Source organism: Apaloderma vittatum, unplaced genomic scaffold, assembly GCF_000703405.1.
Source record: "Apaloderma vittatum isolate BGI_N311 unplaced genomic scaffold, ASM70340v1 scaffold1904, whole genome shotgun sequence".
Taxonomy (NCBI): Eukaryota; Metazoa; Chordata; class Aves; order Trogoniformes; family Trogonidae; genus Apaloderma; species Apaloderma vittatum.
In genome coordinates this window covers 37,419-56,219 of record NW_009713023.1, presented here as the reverse complement: position 1 = coordinate 56,219, position 18,801 = coordinate 37,419, and the positions used below count along the sequence as shown (strand labels likewise).

General features: G+C 42.9%; 1 protein-coding gene across 1 annotated transcript in view; it reads left to right on the top strand.

The window, feature by feature from the left end:
• Window positions 1–4,986: 4,986 nt before the first annotated feature.
• Window positions 4,987–18,801, top strand: part of PLEKHH1 (pleckstrin homology domain containing, family H (with MyTH4 domain) member 1) — a 40,885-nt gene continuing 27,070 nt past the window's right edge. Inside the window, exons 1-5 of the mRNA XM_009868183.1 lie at window positions 4,987–5,112; window positions 10,957–11,019; window positions 14,015–14,164; window positions 17,062–17,145; window positions 18,664–18,745. Of these exons, the coding sequence (XP_009866485.1) occupies window positions 4,987–5,112; window positions 10,957–11,019; window positions 14,015–14,164; window positions 17,062–17,145; window positions 18,664–18,745 (505 nt within the window). The remainder of the gene's footprint in view (window positions 5,113–10,956; window positions 11,020–14,014; window positions 14,165–17,061; window positions 17,146–18,663; window positions 18,746–18,801) is intronic.

Genomic DNA, 18,801 nt, shown 5'->3' with positions numbered 1-18,801 from the left:
GGCGGGAGCGTTCCGGGGCGGGGGGGAGCGTGATGTCGTGTCATCCCTGTGAATGGAGGTTTGCTGCGTGAAATAAATAGGTTCGCCCTCGGGTTCGGGGCTTTGGTCGCCGACGCCAGGACGGGAACGGCCACACCAGGGGGAAAAGGCGGCCCGAGGGTAAAAGTGCCAGAAGCCCCGCGGTCTCGTCCAGCAGCACCTCTGGAGGCAAAATGGCAAAACCAGGAGCCTCTTCCTGCCTTCTGGCACTTCTGCTAGTCAAGCCACCTGCACTGAGTAGAGGGAACCTCTTATTTTTATTTTTCCCATGCCTTTCCCACAGCTGGTCACGTTACTTATTTTTGTTTTCTCTTCCCCCGTGCTCTGCGCGTCCCAGGCCACACTCATGAACGGGAAATGACCGTGTGGCTGAAAAATTCCAGTGCCCTCAGGGTTAAAAAGCTGGAGGGTGAAATTGGTTATGAGGTGGGAAATGAGCTGGCTGTGGGCTGGGAGCCCATTAACACCGTGGGGTTTCCACACCAGCTGCTGACCATCGCCCCTACCGCTGGCCCTCTGGGTGCTGGTGCAGTGACGTGGGAGGAAATCCCTCTCGCTTTGTGCGTTACAGTTACCATATTCCTTCTCATTCATTCTGTAGTAAAATGGTAGTTGAGAGCTAGAGCGGTATTCAGCTCCGGTCTTCACGGAGGGTCTGGTGCATTTCACGGGCAGGTGCTGAGACCTGCGCTCATAGAGTCATAGAATGTTTGGGGTTGGAAGGGACCTCCAACCCTCCTGCCAGAGCCGGATCACCTAGGGCAGGCTCCTGTGTTGATTGAGTCCCCTATAACAGCCTGGGCAAACCGATGGCTGAGCTGAGGAGACACTCACATTTGAAATTCGGAAATACCATTTCACTCATCTGCAGTGTTTGCACAGAATGAGCAAAGCTGCAAACGCTGTACTTGCGTTCGGATCTGCACCTGAAAGCCTTCGTGTCGATTAATTGCTTTTTATTCGCAGAAGGCTTTTCAGGTGGAAATATACAAGGTCCTTGAAGTGTTTTGAATTCTAGTCTAGGTCCACCAACATCTGGGACATCAGCTGATTCTAGTCTCAAAACCCATGGCATTCTGCTGTAAATCCTAGCTTGATCAGAATTGCAACTGGGTATGAACACTGCAAGTAAATGTATTTATTTTGAGTATAGCATTTAGTGTCAGAACTGTCTTTAATGTTGATCAAAACTTAGAGATGTAGTCACTCTAGAAGTCTTAGGTCTGTATTTAGCAGTTGGTTAAGTAATTTTTTCTCCGCTGAGGACTTTGTAGTACCCATTCTTTTTGCTGGAAGTTGTTTGATACTTAGTATTGAAAATCAGGCTGCTCTTTAAGAAATGTCTGTATGCATTTAAGAACGAAGTTTTGAAAATCTTAGCTAGTTTGAACAAAGCGACTGCCTCCTATTTTCCAAGTTCCTAAAGTAAGAATACTGCACCTGGAAGTATCCAATTCCCAACTTCTTCAGATGCCAAAGGGAAAAAAGAACCAGTTTTGTATAATCATATAAATCTGATATGAAAAGGACCAATATCTGGGGGAGGAGAGGGAAGAATTCAAAGAACTTAGTGGCTGAAGATGGTTAAGAATTACCAGTAAAAAGGCACGTGAAATGGCAGGTCCAGTATCCAGGATTTAAACTCAGTCTATCAAAATAAACTTGGTGCTATATTTCATAAAATGCAGGTGAACTACTTATGTTCGGGAGAATGGGGAAGAAGGATTGATGAATTTAACAGTAAATGAGATTTAAGTATAAATTTGAAGTTGTAAATAAAGTTGGAGTTCAGAGGTAAATGTGAGTCAGTCTATCTTTCTCTGGAAAAGGATGAGGTTTGTGCTAGAGAGCAGAGAAGCTGTAATTCTAATCTTTGGCCTTCAGAAATCATTTGATGTGATGACATGTGGGGAAGTTATTAGCTTAAGTGGAGGAGATGGGTTAATAGAAGGATTATAAGAGAGACAAAGAAATGACAAAGGAGAATGTGACAACACTGCTGAAGGGGGGGGCATGAGAAGGAAGGTATTTTACTGAAAACGTTGACTGACCTGAGGGGTTAGTAAGAGTAGGAGAAACTCTAAAGACATAAAGAAAACCGCACATTAGAAGCAGTGATAAAGGGGGCACAAACCCTGAGAGAGCCTTGTTTAGAAACAGCAGGGGAAAAAAGAGATCTGGATATACTAATCAATCTCAGGGTAACTGTGGGCCTGTTAAATTTTGCAGTGGCCTGTAGTACAGAGATTCTTGGTCTTGTGGAGACTTGGCGTGGAGCTGTGCTTTATTCTTCTGTTCCAGTGTCACTGGCATGGGCCCCCTGCTCTCTTGTGTCTGACGTTTGCAAAGGCAAAGCTGGCTGAGGCTCCTCTGCTCCAGCCTTTTGGTTCTTCTGTGGCCGTCAGCCGCTGGTGTACTGTGGCTGTAAAGAAAAGGCAGATGTGATCAGGTGAGGTATTCCCTGGGAGAGTGGAGAGTCCGAAATGCCTTTACCCAAGGCTTTGGTGAGGCTGCGTGTTGCCTTTCAGATGCAGTTGTGGTCACCTGTGTTGAGGAAGGGGAGTGAGAAAGATAAAATTCAGCTCTTTTGTATGGTGTGCACTGAGGCTGGAACAGGTGCGGAGGGAGAGTGGCAAGCTTTTCTTGTGAGACTAAAGAAGCCTCTTATCTCTAGCCTGGCAAAATGATGTCTTAAAGGAGAACCTTTTGATACCTATAAATACACTGAGGGGTAAATATGAGGGAGGTAAAAAAACTAGCTAAACTGAAGGGCAATAATCTACAAGAACAAACAGATACAAGCTGGTCATGATTATATTTATGCTGGTAATTAGAAGGCAGCTCATCAGAGGGGTGAGGTTCTAGAACAACAGGACTAGTGGGAGCAAAATTGCTGGCACAGTTCTAGGGAAGGGCTGTGTTCGTTTCTGAAAGGGATTATATGATGCAGTTGTCTACAGTGAGAAGGAACGACACTTAATGATTCAGGACATCTACACCAGTCTTAGACTTTCTATTCAAGACACAGTGTTTTAGTTCAACCAGAAGTGATGGCTTACCTGAAAAAATTACTTTTGCTCTGACATGAGCTGTGTGGTAAATCAGATTTATTTAGCTTTGTGCCCGTAGAGTATCCCGTTCATTTGGATTTCTTCTTTGGACTTAAACTCTATGATTAAAGACTAAAATCTCTTTATACCTGTATGAAAGAGAACAGAATTTCGTTTGAGGAATGAGTTACTGTGTCCAGAACAGAGTTAGCTGTAAGCAAACTTACGGTGTTTTAGGATGCCTCTATGACTTAGTGCACTCAGTTGGCTTGAGGAGGACTGATAACACTACCCCATAGATGGAAACCCTTCAGTGTTGTGAAGAGAGCTGGAGGTAACCTGGCTGAATGCCTGGCAAGGAGCTGGGGCTAGAGATTAGGTCTGTGTGCTGGACTGGGCTGTGCTAAAGGATGGCCTCTGTGTTTCTGTAAAGCTGTAGGTGCGCTGCTTGTGAGACAGTAGTCTTCCTGCCTGTTGCAGAGTCTTTTCAGTGATGTAGCACTGAATGTGAATGTGCCTTTTCCTTGTTCTACTTAAGCCTACTTTCTGACCTGGGGTAGTATTTCACAAACCCTTGGAAAGGCAGGCAACTCGCCGCCTGGGAAACTCTCTATCACTGAACAAAGCAGCCTGTATGTAAAATATCTCACAGATCAGCATGGATATAGCTGGATAGAGTGGCTTGCTGTGTTATGTATACTTAGGGCAACTTGAATTTCAGGTCTTGCATGCTAAATAGGAGCCAGGTGTCCTGGCAAGGGGATCCAGCTAGAGGAGCTTCTTAAGCATTTCCACTCTGCAAAAGCAAGTGTAAAGGCAGTGAGGCTGAGTGACTTGCTTGCTCTCTCCCAAGTCGTGATCTGTTACTTTGGTTCCAGTTTAGGAAGACACTGAATTTGCCTGTCAGCAGGTGAAGTTCATTTAATAATCATGGATTTAATGATAATGGAAACGTTTGTTATTGTAGGGTAATATAGCTGGCTGCTGGACTACACACATTGAGTTGATATTATAAACCTTTCTGTGAGTGTTCACAAAAATCCTTCAATTAAGGGCACATTACCTATGTTTTACTTATCTTTTACAATGAGTACAAGGTATCTGAAATGTCTAAACAGTTTAAACTGACTAAGAAAATAAAACAACAACTTCAAAACCCACAGCTTTTTCTACTTTGTGGAGTTGCATATATCTCTCAATGTCTACAAGGACTTTGGTAGACCTACATGTTTTGTCTTCAGCCCAAGCTTATTCCCGGCTGGGATCTCTTTATGTCTTTGCAGAGCAATTGTTTAGATGCCGCGGTACAGCTGCTTTTCCAGTCTTATTGTGGACTGACTGTGTCAAGCAGGTGGGGATCTGGGAACACTGTTGCTTCATACATCACATCCTCTTGTCACAATTGGTAAGAGATAAGGCACTGGTGCCCCAAATTAATAACGGGGGTGTGACCTGAGTTACGTTTCAGTGACTTGAGAGTTTACAGCCATACTGGTGGGAAGAAGACAGGGGTAAAAATACTCTTAGTCTATGGGTAGATGCTGAGCAAAGCTATGAAGATGGCAGTAAGCTTGCTTGTGGAATATACGGTATGATGCATTAGTAAATTATTTACTTACTCTAAAGGTAAAAGTTTATTTGAATATTTATCTGTTATCCATTAAAAGTGACCTCTGGCAGAGGGCAATATCAATAACGTGAGATAGTACCATTTCATCTTCTGCTTGCAGAAGAAATGGCCTTTGTTACCAGCCCACTAAGGTGGACCACGGAAGACTAGGCACAAGGGATGAAGTTTGTCTGTCTAAAATATCTTTTTGTTTGTTTGTTTCCCTTCTCTTTTGTAGGATTTTTAGAGCACTTCAGACAACATCCCAAATGGATGATTAACTTCACAATGGCAGAAGTCACAATGGAGAATGGCACCTCTATGGACTGGCAAAAGCGATGCCTTGCATTGGAGTCTCAGCTCTTCAAATTCCGCTTGCAGGCAAGCAAGATCCGAGAGCTGTTAGCTGAGAGGGTGAGTCAGTGGTGGCTTCTTCTAGTCTGCACTGAATTATGGCACAAAAGCAAAAAAATCCCTGAATGCTGAGCTGTCCAGTAGAACTGTTACTTGCAGTGAGGATCTCTTCCTTGATTACAGGATGTCATTGCACTCTGCTTATCCCTTGAGCTACAGAGATGTGCCTCTCAGAGTGGTGTAAAGTGACATTAGTTACAATAAGAATTTGGCCTTGTTTACTGAAAAATCACCAGGTATTTGGCCTCCACTGGAAAACACAGTACCAGCAAGATTCTGGATATCTAAAGGGACTGAGGCAACTGCAGAGCAGAGCAGAGATAGATATTTTGGATAAGAACAGCAAGATCAGGACTTGGCTGTCAGTAGAAAAGCTTACAGGAGTGCAAATTATGCTGTAATGTTAAAAGACTGGGCAGGGTTACATGTACTGCGATAGTGTTAGAATAACATTGTGTATCCAGTCAAAACATTCTGAGGATACTGAAGAGCAGGACTGAGATACTTTGTGATGGGGATGTGAGAAACTTGAGTGGCATCTGCAGTTTCAGAGTCACCTCCCACTACTCTCTTTCAAGCGCACTAAGTGAACTTGTGGGCAATCCTAGGGGACAGGACTGCTAAGATATAAGGGGTTTGGTATTGGGGGTTTTTGTTTGTTTCCATCATGATGTGGATTTTTGGTGTTTTTTCTTTAACTCGAGTTATTTTTCAGTTTGAATTAAAGCTTTTTCACTAACCTCTGATTTGCGTAAAATCCAAATTTGTAGGTTGCTGTGGTGTTCCTTCTTTGTTTCAAAATGTGATTTACATTATTATGTTCCAATCCAAGATTGCTCAGATATTCAATTACTATTGGAAAGTGAGAACAGTTTCTTTTAGTCACAGTTTGCTAATGCAGTTGCTATCTTTACAAGTGACTGCAGTTTACTCCGAATGTTTTTAAGCTGTAGCTGATGACAGATATGTTCTAAACTCACTTTTGCTCCATTTTGTGTTATGCAACTTTTATGTGTATATTCTTGTTTGTTGGTTTTGGATGTAAAAGTGTACAAATAACACCTACTTGAGAGAGAAGCAATTTTAATCCTTGTTTTCACTGTAGTTACGTTTTCCCTAATGCCATATACTGCATGAGACATTCATTCCACCCTCCATATTTTAAGAAATTATGCAATTCTAAGCACTCTCTTAATCTCTTCAAGGTAGCTTCTGAGATGGAGCTTACCTTGCAAAACATAGAAGGTGTTTGTGAAGTGTGTTGAGATAAAGGCGCTTTTAAAAAATCTTGTGTAGATGTGGTGCAGGCCCAGTAAAGACAACCAGTACTCATGTGCGAGATTCTACATTTGCTGTGTTATTAATTCCTGCTTTGAGAAACTTCCTGACTACTCCCACGGAAAACAAAGAAACCCACCTATCAAACTTCCCTTTTGGAGAACCGATGTGCCAGAGATCTTTTGACTAGCTCTTTGGGGAGGTTTGTGGGCTGTGGCAGAGAAGGAAATTTTCATCTGCTTCAGGGTGCTCCTTGAGGAAGGGACCTGACTGCCGTTAGTCCATCCAGCCTTTCAGTCAAAGCGAAGTTCCCTTTGTTAAGACTCAAGGAGCAGCTTGGTTCAGTGATCAGGTTACTCTGTAACTACTTGTGCAGCACTATTGTAGGTTTACTTGCAGGGTCAAAGAGCTAGCAGGTTTGCAGTTCCCAACTCTGAATGTCATGTGGGAAGGGCAGAGCCTCAGGGAGAATGAGGCAGCTCCAGCAGGCTCTCCTGAGGCAGGGGGACTCAAGGCATGAGAGCGGGTGCTCAGCACACCGTGCTCGTGCTGGACACTGCCATTGGGAAGTGTCCTGTGCCTCAGGCTCCTGACTGCTCTTCAATGACTTGCTCAGGAAACCTCCTTCACTCCTCCTCTGTCACCACAGGGCTCCCCGGCAGTCACGGCAACTGGGGCTCTTGCCCACGCTGCGTCCTTTTTCCCCTGCGGCGGGCACTGATGTAGAACCAAAGGAGGCGCATGCTTCATGCGTAGTGATGCCAGCTCCAGGGATTCTTATCATCGGTTTTATAGCAACTGTGATTTTAAAATTCTTTTTCTTTATGGTTCTATCTGTGAGATTGAAAAGATGGAGACTTGTTTGAAAGAGTACTGCATTTTCAGAAAGGTTTTGAAGGAGTTGGGGAGACGATCTTGATAAATATGAAGTGATAATAGTCTGAAGCTATGTTGCCAAGCTGTGGTGAGCATTGCCCCTGAGACCCTATGATATGGTTTGCAGCAGCAGGATTTTTTTTTATACAGTGTTTTTGGCAGTGGAAGAGAAGAATAATGTTAACAGTGGGTTATCTTAGGGGTCTGGAAGCTGCTGATTGAAAGGCTTGGAAAACTGATCTCCTGCTTTTTAAATTAGCGTTCATAACTGATTTCACAATTTTAAGGCAGATTTTGCTATTTTAAATCACAAAAAGTACCCAACCACTCATGCCTGGCATTGGTAATACCATGTGCGCTAACAGTTTAAACACTTCAGATTTTCAAAATCCGCTTTAAATTGAATAATCTAGATCACTGTTCAGAACACGAGGAATTTAAAACCCAACGGTTTAAGTGCCAGTGCCCTAGTTCACATGGCGTGAACCTTCATGTTGGTAGCCTGGTCACAGCTGCGGAGCAGTGCCGTCCAAACCGCAGAGGGCCTGCCGGCAGGTCGGCGTGGGAGAGGAACTCCAGCCCCTGGCCTGCAGAACAAAGCTCTGCCATCCTGCTGGACCCCCACAGGGCACAAGGCCCGCCCCGGGTCCTGCCTTGTTGTGGACATCAGCAGGGATCTGGTCTCTTTGGCAACAGGCGGTTGTTTCCATTTTGACTTTCTTGTACACACACAAAAAAAGCGATACTCCTCTGTGGGTGAGGGACATAGCAAGGCCTGTTGCCTTGGCAGCAAGATGACCTGGTTAGGAGAGAGCTCTGGAAGAGAACAACAGGACGAGAATGAGGCCGAAACACGAAGGAACTTTTTTCACTCTTACTTGATTGTGTTCTGAGCCATCAGGAGAGGGAAAGCCTGTGTGAATGGTTGATACGGGAAATTTTGCAGCTTTTAGAAAGGCCATCTGGGTAACGTTTAACCTGTTTTCACTCTTACTTGATTGTGTTCTGAGCCATCAGGAGAGGGAAAGCCTGTGTGAATGGTTGATACGGGGAACTTTTGCAGCTTTTAGAAGGGCCATCTGGGTAACTTTTAACCTGCTTCTGTCTTACTTCAGTGAACATTTGGAAAAAGCCTCTTTTATCTCATGCAAGCATGACTATACGACTGGGCCTGTTTCTCTCCATACAAACTGTCTGGGCTAATGTTTGGGAGAAGAGTTACTTGAGTTTGGCTTGGCCCCTAAGTTTTTTGTGTGACCTGGGTCAAGTTGCTTAGTAGCATTTGTCAAATTATAAAGCATTTTGAATGAAAGGACCCGTGTAAATACCAAGCATTATTATTAAGTCATTGAGGGATTTGAAAGAGCCTTACAAGCATGGATGTATTAAATCTGAATGTGCTCCAGCGAGACAGCTGACACTGAGTATGGGTGAAGTAATCATTTTGTGTACATGGGAAACACAGTGGTTATTTAACAGTTCGTAGTAGGACAACCCAACAATGTAGTACAGGAAGTTAAGAAAAGTTCATTTAAGGCCACAGAGGGAATTAGGGTGACAAATGTAATTGATTTCACTGGAACTTAGCCAGGTCACCTTTCTTGCACAAGAAGTTTCATAAGTCTTTAGTGATCAGATATTGTCCCAACATACATTCACTGTCCTAATCAGGATCCAGGACTGCTAGCAATGCAAAGCAAACTGTCGTAAGACTGGGACAACAGAGTTTTTCAGTCAGAACTGTGCTCTCTTCTTAAAATATCCCGAGTGCTTCATGGAGATCACCCACCGTGTGGAGGAATGACTTATTAGTCTAAGAGATGGCCTTTAGAAAAGGCCCAGAGATTCATCTAAAGTCTATGCTGTGAACGTAGACCCTGTTGGTTCATCTGAAAACTGATCAGAGGCCTTTGACTCTGAAGCCATTGTTATAAACAGTCTTTGTTTCACAAGACAAATTACATTTCTAGTTAACATCTGTCTTTCACCAATGTATTTCACTGCTACGTGTCTGTGGCCATGACTATCCAGAGACTAATAGATAAATGCTTTGGTAGATCATTGCTCCTGGTTGTAACCCAGGCCACTGCTGTCGGTGTTAGGCTGCCTTGAGCTCAGTCTGTACCAAGACTCGTGGAGACTGGGTCTTTGGTTGGAGCAGCTTTGGCTTTCCATGCAATCTTCTGTGGCATCTCTCTGTTCCTCTGCCGAGCAAGTGTCCTTGATTTGGATATTAAGCTCCATAGACTGTGATTTTTTGACTGCTCCACTGAAAAAGCAAACCTGAGACTTATGCTAAGTGTGGCCCTTTCTGGTCTCATGGTTTGAATTTATGGCACAGCTTTTTTCTAGTTAGATGACCATCGAGGTGTCTGCATATATGTACCTTTCTGATATGCTTATCAATAGATGTCAGTCTGCTCTTATGGTCAACATATATGTATGAAGAGGACGGTTGTCTTGCTGCTGTGCGAAGAAAGGGAAATGGAAACAGAGAAGTGCTGTCATCTCCGCTCGAGGTGATCAACCCAAGAGGAATAAGTTACATTTTCAGAAGTACTGATTTGGTCCGTGTAGTGACCAGCCTCAATACTTGGCTGCAGTGCTTTATCAAGAATCATAACATGCATTGGAGAGAAAAAGAGCTCAGTTCCCCCTGTAGTTTGTTTTCTATTTGAAGCATGATTCTTTAATCTTCTGAAGGTCCTCCTATGTCATTCCTTCATTAGTGAAATACAAATAAATGCTGGAAACTGTGAAGCGTTCCTCAAATTTTGCAGCTTAAGAGGATGAAACCTAGTGTCACTGACTTCCTGTTACTGGGCTTTAATCTGAGACCCATCAAAGCAGAGCAGGTGGTGAAAGATGACCTTGCAAGCACTGAATGAAGTCTTTAGTTGCCTTAAAAAAAAACAAACCCACAACAAAAAACAAACCAACCAACAAACAAGCAAAAAAAAGCAACTGGGCTCTAGCGGTTGATTGTTAGAGGAACCCCAGGTCCATCTGCATTTCACTGAGAATGAAGTGATTTATATACATTTGGAATAAAAATTCAATTCAGTATCCTTTGTCTTCAGTAGCAGCAATGCTCAGATAAAGAATCACAGAACTGTCAGTTTGCAAAGGTCTTTAAAATAAAAAGCATAGAAAAATTAAGATCGTTGTTAATCTTGTCAGTTACGAGCCTGTGATGCTTTTGAAGCCAAAGCAAAGTACTCAGTGGTTATAATGTGGTATCGCAGAGAACCTCCTGTGAGCTTTCCAAGATGTATTCATTTTTATTTACTGTTGGGAATGAATCCTAGTTGAAATAAACTCAGGAAAGAATGGCGTGCTGTAGACTGGCTTCTTCTGGGGACAGCCTATGATGTGTAAATTGTGGAGACGGGGTCGAGACAGGGTCAAGACTTTGGGACTCTTCTCTTGACCCGTATAGTGAATGATGAAGCTCACTAATGAGAAGACAGTTCCGGTAAATTCAAAGTAGGACAGAAGACTGGAAAAGGTCAAAGGCTTTTTTTTTTTTTTCCCCGCTCTGGTCAAAGCTGTCCAGTTAACCCAAAAGGTGCCAAAGATCTGTAGACCTGCATAAGAAATGGAAGATTCCTGAGTAAAACAGGTGAATTTCGAGGTAATGTCTATTTTCTTTCCCCTCTCCCCTTCCCTCCTTCTCTTCTGCCTCTGAAGATGCAGGAATTGGAACAGAGAGTGATAGAAGCAGAACAAAGAGCTGAGGATGCAGAGAAACAGGTAAGAGATTCTCTTATGGTTGCTCTGGTACAAGCCCAGCAGTAAGATAGCTGAAATACCCTCTAATCTAATGTACAGACAACGCTTTACAGTGCTGTGCTCTGCTAGGGAAATGTTGATTTATGCCGATGAACAGACTTTCTGGTTTACTTCCCAGACTCTGAGCTATGAACGCACACCTAAATAGGTTCAACCCTAAGTGGAAACCAGCACCTTATCTCTGCCTCTCACTCCCTTGTCCGTGATAGGCTTGCCTGGCCATGGGAAAGGAAGGGGCTTGTAACTCAGGATTAAAGTTTGGAGATCGATCTGCCTGGCAGGTCCTCCAAAAGCAAATACTTAAGAGTACTGGTAGGGACTTGTCTACATGTAGAGAAGGTTCTGGAAAGGAAGTAAATGAGTGTCTGCAGAGCCCATCTGTTGTTTTGGACTTTCTTTTTAGTAGTTACTGGTCTAGCTCAGGAGCCCATGGAGCAAAGCAGTAAGAGCTGGATTCATTGCATATAACTGTAACCATCTGAAAATTAGGCGTACTGTTTAAGCTAGTCCTTCTATGCTTCTTGAATAATGGACAAGGGAGGAGAGAGAGAGACCTCAGCTTGTGAATAGGCTATAAAGAATAATGGACCTTTGAGAAGCGGACTGTTGTACTGTCCACGCTGTGAGGGGCCAGATGATCTGAGCTCCTGCATCACTGCAGACTCCTGCAGATGGAAAGGTTTGAAGTGAAAGCAGGTCCCTCCAGCTGGACAAGAGCTGCAGGACTGAGCATTGAGTCAGAGATTGAAGTACAGAACTAAAACCTGTGCAAGATGGTCAGGAATGGCTGTCAAAGATGACTTAGGTAGCCAAGGACTTTATAGGCAGTGTTGCAAGCACTGGGAAACATATTGCCTAGGAATCGAGAACATGAAGCAACTGGTAAGGCATTCTGTTTGCAGAATGTACCATTTGATACTGACATCAAGATATTTTTCTGACCAGCTTAAATATAGGAAAGATGCTGTGTCTTGTCACCATGCTGTTGGCCTCCATGCTAGATCAGCAACTGCCAATGAAGAACAAGAATTGTTCTTCAGAGTGCTATCAGTAAGTCCACACCCACCCAAGACAGGCAAAGGTAACATTGTCACTGTGACAGCACCAGCAAGAGATACAGTTATTGCCACAGGCCAGTGAAGGAGGTTTCATACCAGCAGACACATCAAGGAGTAGAGTGTCCATGATATGGTAAGATGCAATGACAGCAAGGGAGCAGATGGAGAGCAAGTCAAATCCAGGTCAGAAAATGGGCAAGAAAGGGAGAATTTGTCGGGGAAGGTGTAGGAGAAGTAAGGGTTGCCTTCACTAACTTGCCACCAGCAGTTCTGCAGACATGTGTTGACAAGTCCTAAAGAGCTAGCAGCCCTCATAGTTGGCCTTTCCAGCAGCCTTATCCACACCCAGAGATGAGTGTTCTTGGAGAAATACCTCATTGCTGCCTGATAGCCTGAAGAATTGACAGCGTAGGAGTGGATCCATTCCCTTCCACTACCAAGTATGTTCCATGAATGAGAAGCAGCTGACAAATGAGAGGGCTCCACATCAAGTCCAAAATCCCTTGTTATCTTTCCCTCTAGGAGTCTAGGGGGTTGGATTTGTTAATTCAATGGGCTCCCTGTAGCTGCCAACCTCAATTAAGGAAATCACATGTTTGCAGTCCCCTCTCTGAGCCTTTAGTACAGAGTCAGCATTTGGGCATCAGACAGAAAGGAGAGGCCATTTCTTTTTACTATAATCACCCTAAACTCTAATGAAAACACATCCGACTCAGCAGGCTTAGTTTTCTGGCTCAGATGTTGGGCGCTTACCTTTCTGATTCAGTATGAGGAAGAGGCAGTTTGCTTCTCTGCCTAATGCAGGCCGACAGGAGGACAAAACACAGCTTCTGCAAGTATGAAGTGTAGGCCGCTCACCAGAGCATGAGTAACTCTCTTGCACAGACTTTGTGAAGTGCTCAGATCATTGCCTGCATTCTGCTTTCCTGGTTCCAAACTCATGCCAAATTAATGGTATCTGGAGTTGGTTTCTTTGCAGATTTAGTCTCTCTGGGATGTGTTGGAACCAGGTATTTTCCCAACGTCAAATGCTGCAGTTGGCAGATTTAAGTCGACAGAATTCCATTCACCTTTAGAAAAGAAGTCTTATAATCCATTGCAGTAGGATGAGGTAATGATAGACTGACCATATTGAGAGACACAGATTTTGAAGAAAACAAAGAGGTTTTCAGAATTGCTAAAAAACTGAAAGGCTTGAGCAGCAGCTAGATTTTAATGCATTGAAACTGTGTCTGTAGTGAAGGACAATTACACTGGTGCTTCTTCTGCCAAGATGAACAAGTGTTGGCACTGGCAGGAGCTCAAAGATAGACAGAAATTCTGAAGTATCTGATACAGTAACTCCTTAGTTGTTCTGGAGAAAACACTTGTCAGAAAGCCGGAAGTTGCCAAAACTTTGTGTAAGCTGGGAATAAAAGGAGGAAAGAACTGTAGCACATTTTCCTGTAGAAATCTTGATTTGAAGAAAATGGCCAGGGTTTTGTGGTGTATAGCTTGGTAGTGAAAGAAGTAAGAAGCTGACCACAGTATTGCAAAGGAGGAAAATGTGGTGTACCATGCCCTTAGGTCTATGTAGACTATAGTGTCTATATGGTCTCTTTGACTAATAGCGTGCAACTATTTCACAATCCACAATGTGCTTATCTGTTTATGGTTCATTTTATGTCTGTTGCTGCTTCAACATTACAAATGAATAGATGATGTTCTTTTCACAAATGTGGACATAAACTAAGTGTGACCTGAAGGGTTTGTAGTTGTTTTTTCTTTATTTATTGACTTCAAAAATATGATATCCACAAATACTCTCAGTTAGGATCTTGCCACTAAACAAGCAGCTCCTCAATTTGCATTGTTTCATGTGTTGTTTTCTTTTTGTCTCCCTCTGATTGTTGTTACAGGTCAGAGTTATGGAAGAGAAGATAAAACTAGCCAATGTGAAGACCAGTGAATCAGACAGCACTCTGCACAGGAAATACCAGGAGTTGATGGGCACAATGCAAGGAAAGGAAGATCTGATCAACAGGTTGGAGACACAGCTAGCTAAACAGGTAAAGATATCTTCTACAGGGAGACCTGTAGCTTTCATGAGTTGGAGCGACTCTGTAATGTAAGGTACAGATTATGTCTCCATTACATGTTAGCTTCTCAGTTACCTTCAGATCAGCTGTAAAATGATGCCCTGCTCCGTCCAAGATCCTCTCCTTCCTTTCTCTTTTCAGACAAAAACATCCATTCGGCCTCAGTAGGCCTTGTCATCTTCCCTATAGGAGACTGGTGAGCGTCCTTAAAGGGCTTCCGTGTGTTAGTGCTGAGCTGGTGTTGAGACCCTAAATTGTAACGCTAAGAGCCTGTTCACGGTATTTCTCTGGCTACCTAGCATATAGATTGCTCCGCAAAATCATTACGTAGCCCACCTTTGACTCAGTGTATGCTGCTTCTTGGGCAGGGACTTTTCCCAGTCTTCAGCAATGCTTTTGTGTAGCTCATCTCTTGTCAGATGTCCTCATTATAGAAGAGCAGCTGTTTCCCAGCATGGATAGTTCCTCGTCTTTTCTGTTTTCAGTTGTTGTAAGGAAGGAATTACATCAACACTAGGACTTGTGTTTTGGCTCTAGTAAAGGCCTTGCCTTGTGGTCTTTGTAACAGAAACAGTGAATTATTCTTATATGTTGCTAAGTAAATTACTTTTAAATGGAAATAGTTTATTGGAAATTTACAGAAAAAATACTTTGTCATTTGAGTTACATTTTACGCTTAACTAACTGTCATGTATCTCAAGGGCGAAATATATTGGTGTACTAGACCAAGTGCAGTGTGGAGACCAACCATCAGGTCTTTGTAGCACTCCAGGTTTCGGGTTTTCCCAGGACAGCTTGCCCAGACAGAATGTAGATGAAGTTTCTGCGTTTTGAAGAGAAAGAATTTGTTTGGAAGGAGCTACAATAGTGAGCAAGGTTTGGAAGCAACTCTTGCCATCAAAGATGGAAGAAATTGTGATTTACCCAAAAATGTGAGGTATGATTAGATTAAAATCAACAAACACAAGGGAGAAAAATGTTCTGTTAGCAGACATCTTTTTATTCTAGCAACAAGAGGCAAAATGAGATTACAGAAATGGAACCAAAGCTTGACAATTTCAAACAAGAAACATGTTTTACCAGGGTCATCGATGTTAGTTCCAGAATGGGTTGGGATGGCAGGTCACTAAGGGCTCCTGTGAGGCATCCTGTTTGTTTTCACTGGGATGGGGAGAGCTGTGGAGTTCAGAGCATTAATAAGAGAACACTGAGGTCATGTCTGGACCACACAATAGTGTGGAACACAAAGAATCTCTGACTGCTTCTGGATCTTAAAGCACAATAACTGCATCTCTGGGTGCTGTGCCTGTCCTGAATGTGCCCTCTGCTTGGAGGCAGGGCTTACTAAGCTCAGTAGCAATGCTGTTGTCGTGTAGCTATTCTGCTTTAGGACCTTAAATAAAATTTCGGCGTTGCATTTCACTCTGTATCACAGCAATATTCTGAATCTTTTGCATCTTGGTCCCTGATCTGACACAAGTTCAGGTCATTAGGGATTCGGGGGCATAACTCATGTGATGGCTTTTCAGAGGGCTATGGTAGATCCGCTATATGTTGCCACATCATTTCTGAGCAGTACGCAAGCCTAATATTCTGACTCTAGCAAAGGCTAGTACCTGATGATTAGGAGCAGACACAGCCATATTCAAGGAGAAAAACTAAATAAAACCTCCTTTTGAAGCATCAGATTTGAATACTTCTATCTCATTATGCTCAGCTATAAATGTTACTGCTACTTGTAGTGTTGCAAGGTCTATTTTAAAGTCAGCAAACGTTTGAGTAAGAGCTTTTAAATGTGCTGTTGTTACGAAGAATAGCATGAGGTGATTAAAAGCAATGTGAAGATGTGGGAAAATTCCTGTAGTCTACTGTGTATTTGTATGATATTTGTTAAGTGAGATTACACTCTTCAGTGGGAATAACTGAAAAAGGCAGTAAGGGGGGAAGGACTAGCATTTTTGTTATCATAATTACTGGTATTTGTTCACATCAGGAAGAAAAACATCTATCGGGGAAATCACCAGCCTTTGTCCATTTAATCAGAGAAACCCTCACTCCTGGAACTGATTTCTCCTTGTAGTTTAAATCATTATGTAGATTGGAGACCTTTCCGTGATGTTGCTTCTGATGAAGCCGCACGGGAGATGAGCGGAAGGCTTCAGGTGATCACAGTATCAATCCAGTGTCTTTCAAAGGAAATGCCCAGAAAAGGAAAAAACCACAGCTGAGAACATTGTGCAAATCAACAGTATTCCCATAACACCTCTGTGTGGACTGGAACCTGTTTTAATGAATATATGAACATAAAGCCACTTACACCGTCTCAAAACCGCCTAGCAGATCTTAGTGTTTCAAGGTCAAATTTTGGAGCAAATTTTGGTCAGATCTTGAGTCTGCTATCTTCTCGCTCTCTCTCTCTTTTTTTTTTTTTATTTTTTTAAATTTAATTTATACAATCACTTACAGGTACTGCTTAATTCTTATTAACTTCAACCAACAATGTGTGCATGTAGGTTAGGGAAACATTACAGATATTCAACAGCAGCATTTTGAAAACATCTAAACCAGAAAAAGCTACAGATTGTATTCAGAAGAAACTGTGATAGGTGGGCAATCATTACTGGAGCTGGATTTTGCTATTCCTCAAGAAACTCTTGAAAAAGACCTCTGAATATGTCTTCAGGTACCATGTATTATAATTTAGAGCTTGATTTTTTCAGAGGCCAGCTAAATAGTCAGGTACAAACAGCAATCTTAAATCTTATGTCTGGAATGGGAGCTTCAATGTTTAAGCCACTCCTGATGCAGTAACTTAGTGAGAAGACTTGTACGCTCCTCTAACACATCTTTTTTTTTTTTTTGCACAGAAACAGTTAAGGACTGAAGAAGCCAAGATTGTTCAAGAGAAAGCTGCCAAGATTAAAGAGTGGGTAACATTTAAGCTGAGAGAGGTGAGTCTTCAGCTTGCTGCTAGGTCTCAGGGCCTGTGGGGTCAGTGCAGTGGCTGCACTGCCCGTGGGCTCCTGTATAGGGCAATAGTCTGAGGACCATCAATCTGCTGCAGAGCCTTTTTGCTTGTTTGGCTCTACACAAGCTCAGTTGCAGAGCTAGGGTTGTCCCTCTTGCTGAGGGATATTTACTGCTCTGGTTAAACTATAAATGACTGTCAAGTCACTAACTGCCAAAAGCAGTTTTCAAATGAAATTTATTAGCCACAAGTGGTTTCTACCTAGTTTTCCTCTGCCTCTCCCTTTTCTCTCTGAGTGCCATTTCTGTCTCTTTTTCTGACAAAACAGCTGTGAAACAAACATGTCCTTTGATCTTCCTTAATTTACCATCTCTGACTAATGCTGTTTTCCTACTGCTCAGCATTTTCTTATGTCTAACCTCTCCCTCCTATCTGTCCTGTAGACTTACGCCTCTATCTAGGCCTTATACAATATCCACTAGACCAACTGAGATAGCAATAGGTCAGCACACAGTTTTAAAGATGCATTAATAAGTCTACAACCAGGCATGAGGCTATCTGGTCTTTCCCTTTCATCCTAAGTCAAAGACAGATTTCCCAGTTTATGCCAGAAAGGGAATTTGTTGAAGTCGGAAGAAGCAGTCTCTGTGGGCACTAGTTGTGTTATGATGCAATTTTAGTGATCTCATTAGATTGTCCAGATAATTCACCCAGCTGCTGCCCTACTCTTTCATTTTCCTATGTGAGAGAACTCAGAATGCACCTACATTACTGACTGGTGTGGCACAAAGGAGGAAGCACAGGGGCTGACTTGGTGTGCCCTGCTGTGAATCCAGGACCCTACATTCACATTGTGTCTTTATGGGCAACCAAGTTGATGCCTGATACTGATTATGGGTGCCTGCCATACACACAAGGGGACCACTGCCAACAGAAGGATTTTGCATCTGTGTTGCAAAGGAGTTGCTTTACACTGTACAGCCATGCCATTTCAACTCGGTTCCATCAAGAGGCCTCTTTGGGTGCGTCACTACTGTGTTTAGGAGTTTATGCCAAGATGCAAGCAAAGAATCATTTGTGTGCTAACTGCAGATGTAAATGCACCCATAATGTTGATTGTTTGCAGAGGATCTCCTTTTACCACCTACAGGGTGAAGATGCTCCTCCTGGGTGATAGTTTTTTTTATTATCTTTCACAACAGTTATTTCTTGAACAGGAGTAAATGATAAATAATAGCAGGGAAAGAATTTAAAAGCCCTCTTTGAAAAGTGTGAGTACCATATACAGAGGCTATCTGAGAAAGCCCAGCAAAGTGTTTGTGTACGTTGTCCAGTGAGCTGCTGAGTCGAAGGATTTCAAGGTGACTGGTAGACTCCCTCATCCTTTTTTCCTTTTCGTGTTAAGACACTTGAATGTAATAATGTTGAAGACATATTCTTTACAGTGGAACACATGCACACAGTTTTGCATTATTTTTCAGTTTTTATTATTGTTTCATAGCTTGAGCTAGAAAACTACCACCTGAAAAGCTGTAACCAGAGGCTGATGGAGCAAATTGAAGCCCTTCGGGATACATTGCAAGGTAAATGTGTTCACCTGGCACTGTAGCCTAGTAACCACCCCAAGAGTGGAAGTCGG